At 40.0% G+C, this 13,193-nt stretch overlaps 1 protein-coding gene across 1 annotated transcript; it reads left to right on the forward strand.

Moving 5' to 3' along the window:
- Positions 1-1,237: 1,237 nt before the first annotated feature.
- On the forward strand, positions 1,238-11,363 carry LOC310963005 (sodium- and chloride-dependent GABA transporter 2-like; the record flags this gene model as incomplete). The annotated part of the gene is made up of 14 exons (XM_083935635.1): positions 1,238-1,370; positions 3,153-3,287; positions 3,433-3,573; positions 3,992-4,079; positions 4,181-4,313; positions 4,578-4,712; positions 5,819-5,922; positions 6,126-6,250; positions 6,368-6,480; positions 7,322-7,459; positions 9,142-9,244; positions 9,348-9,448; positions 9,625-9,795; positions 11,214-11,363. Exons 1-14 carry the CDS (start codon positions 1,253-1,255, stop codon positions 11,361-11,363), a joined length of 1,755 nt encoding a protein of 584 aa, XP_083791761.1. The 5' UTR covers positions 1,238-1,252.
- Between the last annotated feature and the right edge of the window lie 1,830 nt (positions 11,364-13,193).

Raw genomic sequence — 13,193 nt, forward strand, 5'->3', positions numbered from 1 at the left:
CCTCCATTTAATGAAATAAAATAAAACAACAGTTTAAGTGTTCGCTATATTTAGAAACAGATGCATTCAAGTTTTATCTGAATGCAATGCAAGTTCTATAAATATTATACACTTTGACTAATATAGAATGTTTTTAAGGTGGCTGAAATATGTTTCGCTGCTGTCCCCCTCCACAGCAGTACATTTCTAAGCTTCTGTGCCTTTTCTCCTGCCTGCTTCTCCAGACCGGGGGGCGTGCAGACCCCCATCTATGGTAATACACTGACCATGTGTAATTACATAGAGCCCCCATTTAAAACAATTCTCTATTATCCCTTTAAAGCAGGGAAAACTTCAGACATGAAGTTGGAATGTAACTTGCAGACATGAAATCCATGTAACCCAAAATCTAAACCTTACTATAAGGGTGCTTCTCTTTACTGAAAGCATATGATGAGACACTTCATTTATATTCTTTAAATACATAATTTAAATATATTTTATGATAAAGTTTCTACAGCGGAGCAGAAATTGACCTCTACCTTTGTGTGGAGTCATGGCAAGTGATGTACTTTGCTCTGAAATGGGCAGGGGAAGTGACAGAAAGTAGGCTGGCCTAAGTTTAGCATTACAGACCCCCCTTCCCCTCACTCCAAGTCCTGTTAAAATCCTAAAACTTGAGCATTTCCAGGTAAACTTCCAGAGACTGCTCCAGCCGTAAGAAGATAGTTATACACAGAGAGATCAGACGCTGTGAAATGAAAGGTAAGCTGTAAATGTAATTTTGCAAATTGATTATCTGGAGATTTTCAGTTCAATTGATATTGATTTAAAGTCATTACTTTTACCAATTTCATTACTGTGTATATATATATATATATATATAATAATAAAGGACTGCAACTATAGATAGACAATGTATTAAAGTGTATCTTCCTGTGTGTGTTTCTCTTGTTTATAGAAGATAAAAACGACTGAATGTGCATCTTCCTTTGTTTATTTACTACAATTCTTAACATCAATACAATTTTATACATTCAGATTGTATCAGTGCATTATGAAACTACCTTATTCCACTGTTGCCCACTCTGCAGCTGAAACCACTTGGTGTCTTTGGTTATCTTGACTGTTTAGTGGAAACAACTCAGGCAGCAAACCAACACCAACCAGCCTCTATAACCTGCTGCAACCCTCTTCTCTCCGTCTGTGTGTAGGAGACCTCCCCAATGGCATCAGCCGATCCAAGGACCAGAAGCCCCCCTCGGAGGAAAAGATGGAGGAACGGGGCCAGTGGAGCAACAAGATCGAGTTCATTCTGTCGGTCGCCGGCTCCATCATCGGCCTGGGCAACATGTGGCGCTTCCCTTACCTCTGCTACAAGAACGGAGGAGGTGAGTGGAAGATGAGCCGAGTGGATGGAGTGAAGAGTTAATGTATGCCTCTTTCCTCTGCAACTTTCTATGACTTTATAAATGAATGTCAGCAATGACAGAAGGTGTAACTAAATTGTAAAGATTTGCATATTAAGGTCAAGTGTCACGCTTATGCTTAGAGACCTTCATACTGAGCTATTGAACATTTAACAACAGTGTTCTTTAAAATCGAAATTGAAATCAGTAAATTTTTTTTTTTTAAACAAACACACATATATAGCATTACAGAACCTCCGAGTACTCCATTCAGAATCTTACCTTAGACTCACTTGAGCTCAGGTGCAAGAAGTAAAAACATATAGTCAAGGACGCACAGTTAACCACATCAGACCCCAGGCCACCTTTTGATTTTGGGCATGCTTGTGTAGGTGGTAAACCAGGACGCCCCTCTTTCTCTTTCTCCCTCCACGGGGTGGCAGGGTCAGGGTTTAGGGCCGTGCGGGGTCAGGCAGCTGTTGTTGCTCCTTGCTCACAGCAGCTGTCCCTGCAGAGAGGCGGAAATCTGAGCACGCCAAACATCCTCGGTCACCCGACGGGACGTCAACACAAAATCCCAGGAGAGAGTGGCGGTGGCTCATGTTTACATGTAAAGAAAAAGAGCTTTAAAGAAACTTTATGCATAACTTTTTATTATGTCTTCTTGCAATATTTACCTTTTAGTGCTTGTTTGTTACAACATAACTTAAGACCAAGTCACTTTATGTTCAGGTATGTTTTCTTGCATGTAGTAACTTGTGCATAAAATGCTACATCATCTACACATGACCTTGTGGTTCTTAAATATTAGACGGGCTGTATTTTTTTTGTTTAATCCAGGTTAATCTAGTTGATATCCAAATTATTATTGAAGCGATGAAGTGCCAACAGGAGTTGGAGAGATGATGACAGGAAAAACAAGTGTGTTATAGATAATATGTAATTATTAATAGCTAATCCAAGAAAGGAAGGGAGGGGTGAAGGGGGAGACTTCCTCTATGAATCATTATTATGTAATTGTGTGTCCTGTACAGTTTCCTAAAGATTGGCATCTTTCAGCAAGATGCTCCACACACAGGGGACTCAACATGGGCTTAACCCAATGTCTGAAACGCTCCGTTTTAGAGCCTGTCTCTTTAAGACCCCCTCCAGAGAAAGCCCAGTCTGCTCTGACTGGTCAGTGTCTGGGGTTTTTCCGCATCTGTGTTCTCGGCGTCTCTGCCGGGGAATGACCGTAACGGCACATTCTACATATCTGTAGTATAGTTGTGACATCACAACCATACAGAAGTCCGGACGGCTCGTTTAAAGACACAGTTTCTGAATACGAGCTGTGCATTTCTCTGTGGATGAGCGTTTTGATACTTTTGCAGTAATTATATAACCCTTCAAGCTTGTTTATAATAATAAAAACATTGACATCTATTTTTTTCAGAAATATGGGATCTTTAATATGTGTGGGAATGAATGTTTTGCTCTGCTTATGCATTGGCCCCGCAATAGTTCAAAGACATTGTGTTTACCTGCCCACTTAATGCATGCTTGGAAAGTTTTCAGCCCCCCTTAAATAGGGGGAAAAACAGGCATAAAAGATGAATGTTACTTAACATACATTACCAGTCACTAGGCCTATGCCTGGACAAAGGTGGTCAACTATTTTCAGCATTTTTCGATGCTATCACACAGCTTCTAAAACACAGTAACACAAACAGAAAGTATAATTAAGCTCTAATTCTAAATCCTTTGGTCTTTTTTCCAATTAAGGTGCCTTCCTCATCCCCTACCTTATCTTCCTATTCACCTGTGGCGTTCCTGTCTTCTTCCTGGAGACGGCCCTTGGCCAGTACACAAGCCAGGGAGGCATTACCTGCTGGAGAAAAATCAGTCCGTTGTTTGAAGGTAGGCAGGACAGATATATCATCTCAAGGCGAATGCGTTGTGGGCTCCTGGCAAAACCTAAAACAGTTGGCGAATGGAGGTAAAGATGGAATTTTCTAGGGGAGGTGATATATTTGTTGTACCTAATTGATGGATTATTTTGCAGGTCTTGGTTATGGCACCCAGGTAATAGTGACTCTGTTGAACTTCTACTACATCATTGTTCTGGCCTGGGGGATTTTCTACCTGTCCTTCTCCTTCTCCTGGGATCTGGCATGGTCATCCTGCAACAACACATGGAACACAGGTAACAAATGCACTTCAAAATACATCACACGTTCCTCTCAATGTATTTTATCCATTAAAAGGGAATATATTATGCTCATTTTCAGGTTCATACTTGTATTTTGGGTTTCTACTAGAACATATCCCTTCCCTCTCGAAAAAGCCCAGTCTGCGCTCTCAGTGTTACACCACCGTTATTGCAGTTGGGGAATAACTGTAGCGGCACTATATATAGTATAATTGTGACATCTCCATACAGAAGTCCTTAAAGGCAATGTTTCTGAATTCAGGCTGTGTGTAGTTCCCTGTGGATTGAGCATTTTTGAAACTTTCACAGTATTAATTTAGCACAACGTGGTTTATAATTAAAAAAGACATTGAAATCTCACTTTTTCCCAACATGGGACCTTTAAGAATGTATCTTTGTTCTTTTTCCACAGAAAACTGTGTGGAGTTTCAGAGGAGAAACACTTCAGTCAACCAAACCGTAAACCTCAATGCCACCTCTCCTGTCATCGAGTTCTGGGAGTGAGTTTTCAGACCTCCCAACCTCCTCTGGTATGATATGTTACTGTTGTGAAAATGACAACGATTGTAACATATCTGTGTCTCTTCTCTTGTCTCTGCAGGAGAAGAGCGCTGAGGATTTCCCCGGGCCTTGACCACATGGGCTCTCTGAACTGGGACCTGGCCCTGTGCCTGTTCATCGCCTGGGTCATGTGCTACTTCTGCATCTGGAAGGGGGTGAAATCCACAGGAAAGGTGAGGTAACCTAGTGTCCCTTTTTATTTATGTATTTAGTTTTACAAAAAGCACTTTAAGGATGACATCTGGTATTTATTTTTTCTTTTTTGCCATGTTTCTTTATTTGTTTGCATATTTAACAATGCTGCATCATTATGCTGTGTGTGTGTGTGTGTGTGTGTGTGTGTGTGTGTGTGTGTGTGTGTGTGTGTGTGTGTGTGTGTGTGTGTGTGTGTGTGTGTGTGTGTGTGTCTGTGTGTGTGTGTGTGTGTGTCTATATAGGTGGTCTACTTTACTGCAACCTTCCCCTATCTGATGCTGATTGTGCTGTTGATCAGAGGGCTCACCCTGCCGGGCGCTGGGATTGGCATCCAGTTCTACCTTTATCCAGACCTGGGACGGCTGGCGGACCCGCAGGTACAACGGTGTCACACAAACAAGCTTTAAATGATCCATCACCATTACACAAAACCATAAATTCCCTATGAGGGGCCTTTTAGTAGATTTTTAGTGATCGCTGTGGGCGAGGTATCCCATAGATCTCTGCTGGCGAGCCTAGTTTCTGCTGAGTCCATCTGCTCTCCATGAAAGAGGCAGGCACAGCAGGGATTAAATGCAGGGTCAGGACACCACTGGGACTGTAAACACGAGCTCTACCGGGACTGACAGTCAGCTAACCCCTCCACCGGGAGGACAAGGAAGTTTTAACTGGCTCTGCTCGACTCAAACTAGCAAAGATCAGAAGTGTCTTGCATCCCTCTTGTTGTTAAGTTCTGTTATTACTGTGTTGTCTAACTCTAACTATGTCATATGCTAGTTTTGCCACAAAACTAAACTAAACAAGTAAACACACAACAGTAATAATGAATCAATCTGCAATTTCTCAATCTCTCTATGAAGGCTGCCTCTTCATTCCCCTCAGTCACTTTTTTGTGTTTGATTAGTATGGATGGTAATTTACGCCAAAGTATTAAAAAAAAGATCCTCTAAGTCATTATAATGATAAACTTTCTCAAACTTAGTATCTCAAAAATAATGACATAGAGTCTCAATATTTAAAGAAAGTTTTTCAATATTTTGAGATACTAACTCATTAATTTAAGAAAATCTCATTAATTGACGATACTAAGTCATTATTTTGATAAAGTCACTCATTATAATGGGGTCTCTCTTTCATCACAAGGCTAACTTTTCATCTATTTCTTCTTTTACTGGTGGAAAAGTACGAGTTTTGACTGTATCCGTTACAGATCCTGCACTCTCTATTTATGGAATTTTGGTTCGTTAATCAGTGTTGAGACTTACAAGACCAATAACAGATTCTCAACAGTTCACTATCGGGCAGCTACAATAGTCAATGATTATGAACGTGCACGTGAATTCCTGTGAATTATCTTAACACTACAAGGCACGTGTGTGTATAAACAGTACACCAACCTAAGGACTATGTGTGCCTACATGCTGTGTAATTAAGCAACTGTTCCAGTGGTTTCTTATGATGTTTTATTTGTTTTCTGTGAAAGGTGTGGATGGATGCTGGCACCCAGATCTTCTTCTCCTATGCCATCTGTTTAGGGTCACTGACTGCTTTGGGAAGCTACAACAAATACAACAATAACTGTTACAAGTATGTAAACATGATATGCATGATTGATTACATGCTCAAATAGTACTTTTCCATATAAGAAGGACATGTTTACACGGTCCAATATGGAAAAAAAGAATCCTAATTGGTCCACGACATTTTGACTTGATCATCGAATGTAATCTGAAGCTCAATGATGCTAGAAACCGCCGATATGAATCTCCAAATTGTGCTGTGTGTTGCAGAGACTGCCTGTCGTTGTGCTTTCTGAACAGCGGCACTAGTTTTGTCGCGGGCTTTGCAATCTTCTCCATCCTGGGATTCATGGCCTTTGAACAGAATGTCCCCATCTCAGAAGTGGCAGAATCTGGTGAGACTTTCATCGACTACATTCAAGGCTTTGAGAAAAGGGAATAGCAATTGAATAGCAAAAAGAGTAAACTGTTTGTATATCCTCCTGTTTACATTGTTTTACACGTGTCCGTAGGTCCTGGCTTGGCCTTTATAGCTTACCCCCGCGCTGTGGCCATGATGCCTTTCTCTCCTCTGTGGGCCGCCCTTTTCTTCATCATGATTGTTTTTCTGGGGCTTGACAGCCAGGTAGGTACCTTCGAGTCCCTTAAATCAATTCTTACCTTTCTTGTTTTTTTCACAGCGCTTCCCTCCAAAGTCCTACCCACTTCCCCCTGCCTGACTTCTGATGATCATTGAGAGAGAAATGCTGGGTTCAAGTGCCATAGGTCGAGCTCCCCCGAATTCTCTACTAGGAGGTTCCACTCTGACAGGCATTCCAGTGCACTTTGTCTAGTTGGAGGTCCGAAACTTCGGAGCATTTTTAAGATTACAAAAGAAGTGTAAAAATGCCAGAAAGAACCCTAAGAACTGCTTTAAACCTTTTTTTTTGCCCTCATGTTGCTCTTGTGTGGCCTGTTTTGATAATCATTTAATGGAAAAACATTCCAGCTTCTCAAAAATGAGGATTTTCCACGTTTCTTTTAAATTATTTTTTATTATTTTGGGTTGATTTGTATTGATTTTCTTTTTTTTCCTTTTTTTTGTCCTTTTAGTTTTAACACCTTAAGTACAATTCCCTGATTGTACTTGCATACTTTTACTACAGTAACATTGTCAGTGCAGGACTTTTACTTGTAACGGAGTAGTTTATTTTTTTTTTTACAGTGTTGTATTAGTACTTATTAGTATTTATGTACATAAAGGATCTGAGTACTTTCTGCACCACTGGTGGCTTGGAAATGGAAATGTCACCAGCTGTTGTTAACTGAGCCAGAAGGGCAAGTCTTTCCTTCATTATAGCCTTATAGCTGACAAACAAAAAGAGTTTCTGTCATTCTTCTGTGCTCACATCTCTCCCCCTCCATTCCTCTCCCCCTCCTTTCCTCTTCCCCTCTTTTCCTCACCCCTCTGACCTCCTTCCCATCAGTTTGTGTGTGTCGAGAGCCTTGTGACGGCGATAGTCGACATGTACCCTGCTGTGTTCAGACGTAAAAACCGCAGAGAGCTCTTCTTGTTAGCTGTGTCCTTCTTCTCCTTCTTCATGGGCCTCATCATGCTGATGGAGGTACGGGCGAGGGGGGGTCACACACACTGAGAACACACACAGACAAACATCTGCAGGCATAAAGACGGTTTTACTGAAATGTTTAAGGACAGTTTGTGTAGACAGTTTGTGCATTCAGTGTATTTTTACATTTCAATGCTTAATGTGTTTTCCTTTATTATACTGTATATTTCCTAGCATGATGAAATGCATCATTCATAGATAATTTAATATCTACTCTGAAATTAGTTTAACACACACACCTACGCTCCAAATCGAGTTGTTGCACCCGATGGTGGTTTAGGGATAATCCAGGACAGGATGCCTTGTTCTGCTAAAATAAGCCCTTACTGAGTACAACCTAGTTGACATGGTTTCACCTCTGCACAGCTGGAAACATGAATGCTCTGCAGAGGTGTCAACAAGTCATCATATTGTAAGCTCAAGCAAGTCAAAGGTTTTGTGCGACACGTCTTAGGTAAGTCTCAAGAATGTCTGAAGTCTCTAGTTTTGGGCTTCAGCTTTTCAAATCTCTTTCACAGACTTGTGTATCTTTAAATATTAACAATAGAAGAGTAGATATCTTTATATATTTTAATATGTGAAGTATGCCATCTAAAGGTTTCACATGTTTTAGCTGTATTGCTCGGTGCTTTCATTGATTCCCTGACAATGTCATGATGTACCCCGTTCATGCTTTGTGTTATTAAATACCCTCACAGGTGACTCCACATTATTGATCCCCTTATATACAGGGTTCCTGTGCTCATGGAAAACTTGAAAAAAGTAATGGAATTTAAAACAAATCAAAAGGTTTTGAAAGAGTCATGGACATTGTTTTTTGTTTTTTTTAACCACCAAATGTTCTATCCAAATGGGGACAACAGGAAGACAGCACATGAACAATAGTATTATTGTTTATGTCTGATTGCTAGCTATATATATATATATAATTTATAGACAATTTTATATTGCATTGAACCTGTATTTATCAGGTAAAACCCGTTGAGATCAATGATCTGTTTTACAAGGGTGACCTGGCCAAGTCATCAGCATTACAAAGTTACAGACAACAAACAAAACAAAACATTAACTTGTCGAAATATTAAAATAACTGCAGTGACCAAGTATCATTTATTTACCATTTGTTGTGTTTATAAGAACATCCGGCAGAGAGACCAGTTCACTTAGTTTTAAGTCCCTTTGACGGATATTGTAAGTGAGGGGAGCAGAGCAGACCATCATTTCACAGAAGGTTTGGTTCTGAAAATTTGGTCTAAAGTAATAGAAATGTCAGGTAAATCCTTTGGCCCAGAATGTGTAGGAACCCTGTCTATATCTGTGGACCACTGTATTGATTGTGTAATCAATTGCATACAAAAAAAAACACCTGCAAGTTAAATAAAAGTTACAAAAATTGTAATTGTAAAAAGTCTGGGATCTTTGTAGAATGCTCACACAAGCAATTCCATCTGATTTTAGTTTATTTACTCTTTATATTTCTGTTTTCTTTGGTTTGTTTGTGGCTGGAGGTTGACGTATTAATATGGAGAGCGCTGAATACATTTAGAATAAACTTCTGTTATACGATTCTAGTATTTAAAATCATTCCTAATATGTTTTATGGTAAAACAAATGAAATTGTAGCCGCTAGCTTTCCCAATATAACGCTGACTCTGTGCTTTATATCTCTCTCTTTGTAGGGCGGCATGTATGTTTTCCAGCTCTTTGATTACTATGCAGCCAGTGGCATGTGTCTTCTCTTCATGGCCATCTTTGAGACTGTCTGCATCGCATGGGTCTATGGTAAGCTGTGTTCAAATGTGTTTCATGAGTGACCACACTGTGGAGTATTTATGCTAATCATTTGCAGACATTGGGTAGAAATGTCTTTACTCTGTTTTTCCAGGTGCAGATCGCTTTTATGATAATATTGAGGACATGATTGGCTACCGCCCAGGACCTTACATCAAGTACTGCTGGTTGTTCCTCACCCCAGCCACATGCATTGTGAGACAACAAACTAATTAAGTAGTATCAAGGCTGTCCAAAAATGACAAAGGCTAACAGCAACTGAAGCCTCCTCTCCTCTCCTCTCCTCTCCTCTCCTCTCCTCTCCACGAAATCAAAACAAATCAGCTGTTCACTCTTCACCAATGGTGACTCTTGTCTACTTGTCTCTCCAGGGTACCTTTGCCTTCTCTCTCATCAAGTATACCCCTCTTAAGTACAACAATGAGTATGTGTACCCGTGGTGGGGCTATGCCATTGGCTGGCTGCTTGCTCTCACCTCCATGGTCTGCATCCCGCTCTGGATGGTGTACAAGATCAGCACCACCCAAGGGACATTCAGAGAGGTAAGTTTTCATCCCTATAAAGCTATTTTAAGGTCTAAAGTGAGGTAGGAGCTTTTGTCAGACTTAAGTTAACTCATACCTAGTTTCATTTTTTCAACTCTGTGTCTGATATTTAAAGGGACATTTTCAGAATTGACACTTGTATTTTGGGTTTCTATTAGAACATGTTTACATGCTTTAATGTTCAAAAAACCCTTTAAGTTTCTCATACTGTCTGTCTGAATATACCTGTATTCACCCTCTGTCTGATACGATCTGTTCGAGCGTCTGTCTCTTTAAGACCCCCTCCTAAAAAAATCCCAGTCTGCTCTGATTGGTCAATGTGTCCCAGTCTTCCGCATCAGGGCCTTCTGCATCATTATTGCAGTCGGGGAATGACTGTAACAGCACTGTAGCAGCACTTTTTACCTATATAGATTATAGTTGTGACATCACAACCGTACAGAAGTCCTGACGGCTCATTTAAAGGCACAGTTTTTGAATACGAGCTGTGTGCATTTCTCTTTGGATTGAGAGTTCAGATACTGGCATTAAGCTCCTCGACCTGCTTTATAATCACAACAGACATGTAAATCTCACCTTTTTATTTTTTTTTTATAAAATGGGACCTTTAAAGGAGTATATGGAACTAAAGTTGAGCATTTTAACATGCAGGTCTATGGGGATTGACTCACTTTTGGAGCCAGCCTCAAGTGGCACAGCATGTTTTGGCTTAATTTTTCAGCCTCATTGGTGCAGGTTGGTCATGTCTGCATGGTAACACAAGATTTGCTTAAGGATCAAAAGGTGGTTAAGGTTAGGCATTAAACTCGAGTGGTTAAGAAGAAGAATTCCTTTATTTGTCCCGCAGTGGGGAAATTCAATTTTCACTCTATTATTATTTTTTCATTTTACACACACACACAGGCCCAAAATACACACCCATGACCTATATACATGCAATTAATGGAGAGATGTTAGAGCGAGGGGGCTGCCAGTGACCGGCGCCCCGAGCAGTTGGGGGTTCGGTGCCTTAGTCAACAGTACCTCAGCAGTGTCCAGGAGATGAACTGGCACCTCTCCAGCCACCAGTCCACGATGAGTTCATGCGACCTTCCGGTTCCCAGCCAAGTCACCTATAGACTGAGCTACTGCCGCCCCAAAACACATCAATATAGCAGAGGATGGTTTCGATCCATCGACCTCTGGGTTATGGGCCCAGCACGCTTCCGCTGCGCCACTCTGCTACTATTTGTGATAGATATGGCCCCACAAATTTCCTCTTGTCCAGTTCTGGCCTCGGTATTAAACAGACTTCTTATGAACTTGTCCCCAACCCTTCTGATCCTGGACCTACCTTGAACGTAACCCATTGTGGAATTTATTCAATAAAAAGGATCAAGTCTGGAGCCCATTAATAGTGGTTTATCTCTCTACAGCGCATCAAGTTGCTCACCACACCATGTGACACCTTACCCAAAACCAAGAGGGAGCAGGAGAAGTTGCTGGCCATCTTTGCTCCTGAGGGAGAAGCCACCATGACTAGAAATGGCTACTTCCCTGTCTCAGAGACGGACTCCAACTTATGAGGCCCCAGTGTTGACGTGTACGGGAAAGACAAATGGGTTTTGGTTCCATCCTTGACTTGCTGCACTCTTGCCTCCATCCCAAAGACCACTGCAGGGAAAGATACAATAATCTAGTTTGACGCATAGCAGACATGTCAGACTCAGGAGATGATAGGACACAGTGTGTTGGGTTTGGCAGCACCTGTACATTTCAGGGATGGCAGCAATGTGTTAAAAGAAGGACAAAGAAAAAGAAATTGGAAACTCATTTATTGGATTATTTAGACATTTTAAAGGGGACAAGGGCATTTCAGGGATACAATGTATTCACTCTACTCCAACTGAAATGTATTAATACATTGGCATATATTGTTCAGCTCTGCATTTCACAGATGATGTAAATTAATTGATTCAGGATCAGCTGAAATTCATGAGTCAACCTTGTTGTTCAAAATGTTGCAGTTTTACAACAGAGGTTAATGACATTTTCATCTCATTCAAATTTCGAAAGAAATGTTTTCATAATAAGGATGACGTTTGTGCAAATGTATCATTAAGAGAGGAAATTCAGTAATGGAACAGGTTAACTATTTGTTACTGCTACATGTAAGTTACTTTTAAAAGCATCCCTGTGTAGCTATCACTTTAAGGCTACTTTGCCATATTTGTATCATATGTTGTATTATCATAACTGATTGGGGAAACATTCCCTTTTGTATTTACAAGAATTGAAATAAAATGTTTTTCACATGACTAGATTGTGTAATGAAGGGATTTAATGTCAGTGAAGATTATAAGAATGTACAATGGAAAAGCTGTAGTACTAACATGACATATATGTAGTTTCATATTTTGTACTGTAACATAAGGTGACTGTACAAAGAACTGTGAATCTTGTAAGTATGTTTTTAAATAAACATGCAAAATTGTAGGTTTTCTTGAATTATTTAACCAGTGCAGTAACAGTACTAAATTAAAGTCTATAAAAATTACCAGACAGGGAGCGTCTGATAAATGTTATATTGATTATGGACTAAAGATTTGGATATCTCATCCTCTTACATTTTTTACAATCATTTTTAAATTCTATCTCTTCCCTTACTTTATGAGTAAGCACAATGCTCACTGGAGTAGTCCTTTAACGTATGATCATGACATTGTATGCTCATAATCATGTTTACTTGACATCCATTAGTGATTGTGATGGAGCACAGCAGGTGTTGACCTTACAAAAGATTAGTTTGCATAATGTGCCTACGTGACTTCCTTCTTTAGCAAAATGCAGAAGATATGCCTTTTTACTATAATCATATTCTATTGCATATAATTTCTGATCAGGAAAATTAGGTTATGGGACGCAAAAAACAAGAAAAAAATCTTTATCATTGCTTAGATGTTTTGTTTTTAACCCCCCTTATTGAACAAATAATAAAATATCAAATATCAAATACTATAATGCCCCTGGGTGGAATAAGAGGTGTGTAAATGTTGTTGTTGTTGTTTTTTAGAGGGGTGAAGTTTCTTAGACATCAAAAAGTCACAATGATGGAGCAGTTTTGGAGCATTTTTCTACATGTTTATTTTTTACCTCCCTGTATTAAACAAATAATAAAATATAAAATACTATAATGCCCCTCGGTGGACAAAGAGGTGTGTAGTTTTTGTTGTTTTAGAGGGGTGCGGTTTCTTAGACATCAAAAAGTCACAATGATGGAGCAGTTTTGGAGCATTTTTCTAGAATAATTTTACCACTGGGTGTCATGCTTTTGCTTTCCTATCGAGTGAGACGATGATTGGCTGAAAACAGCAACGTCACTCTTGTACGTGCCTCGGTGACGCCCCGGACTTTCC

This window comes from Echiichthys vipera, assembly GCF_963691815.1.
Source record: "Echiichthys vipera genome assembly, chromosome: 20".
In the NCBI taxonomy this organism is placed as follows: Eukaryota; Metazoa; Chordata; class Actinopteri; order Perciformes; family Trachinidae; genus Echiichthys; species Echiichthys vipera.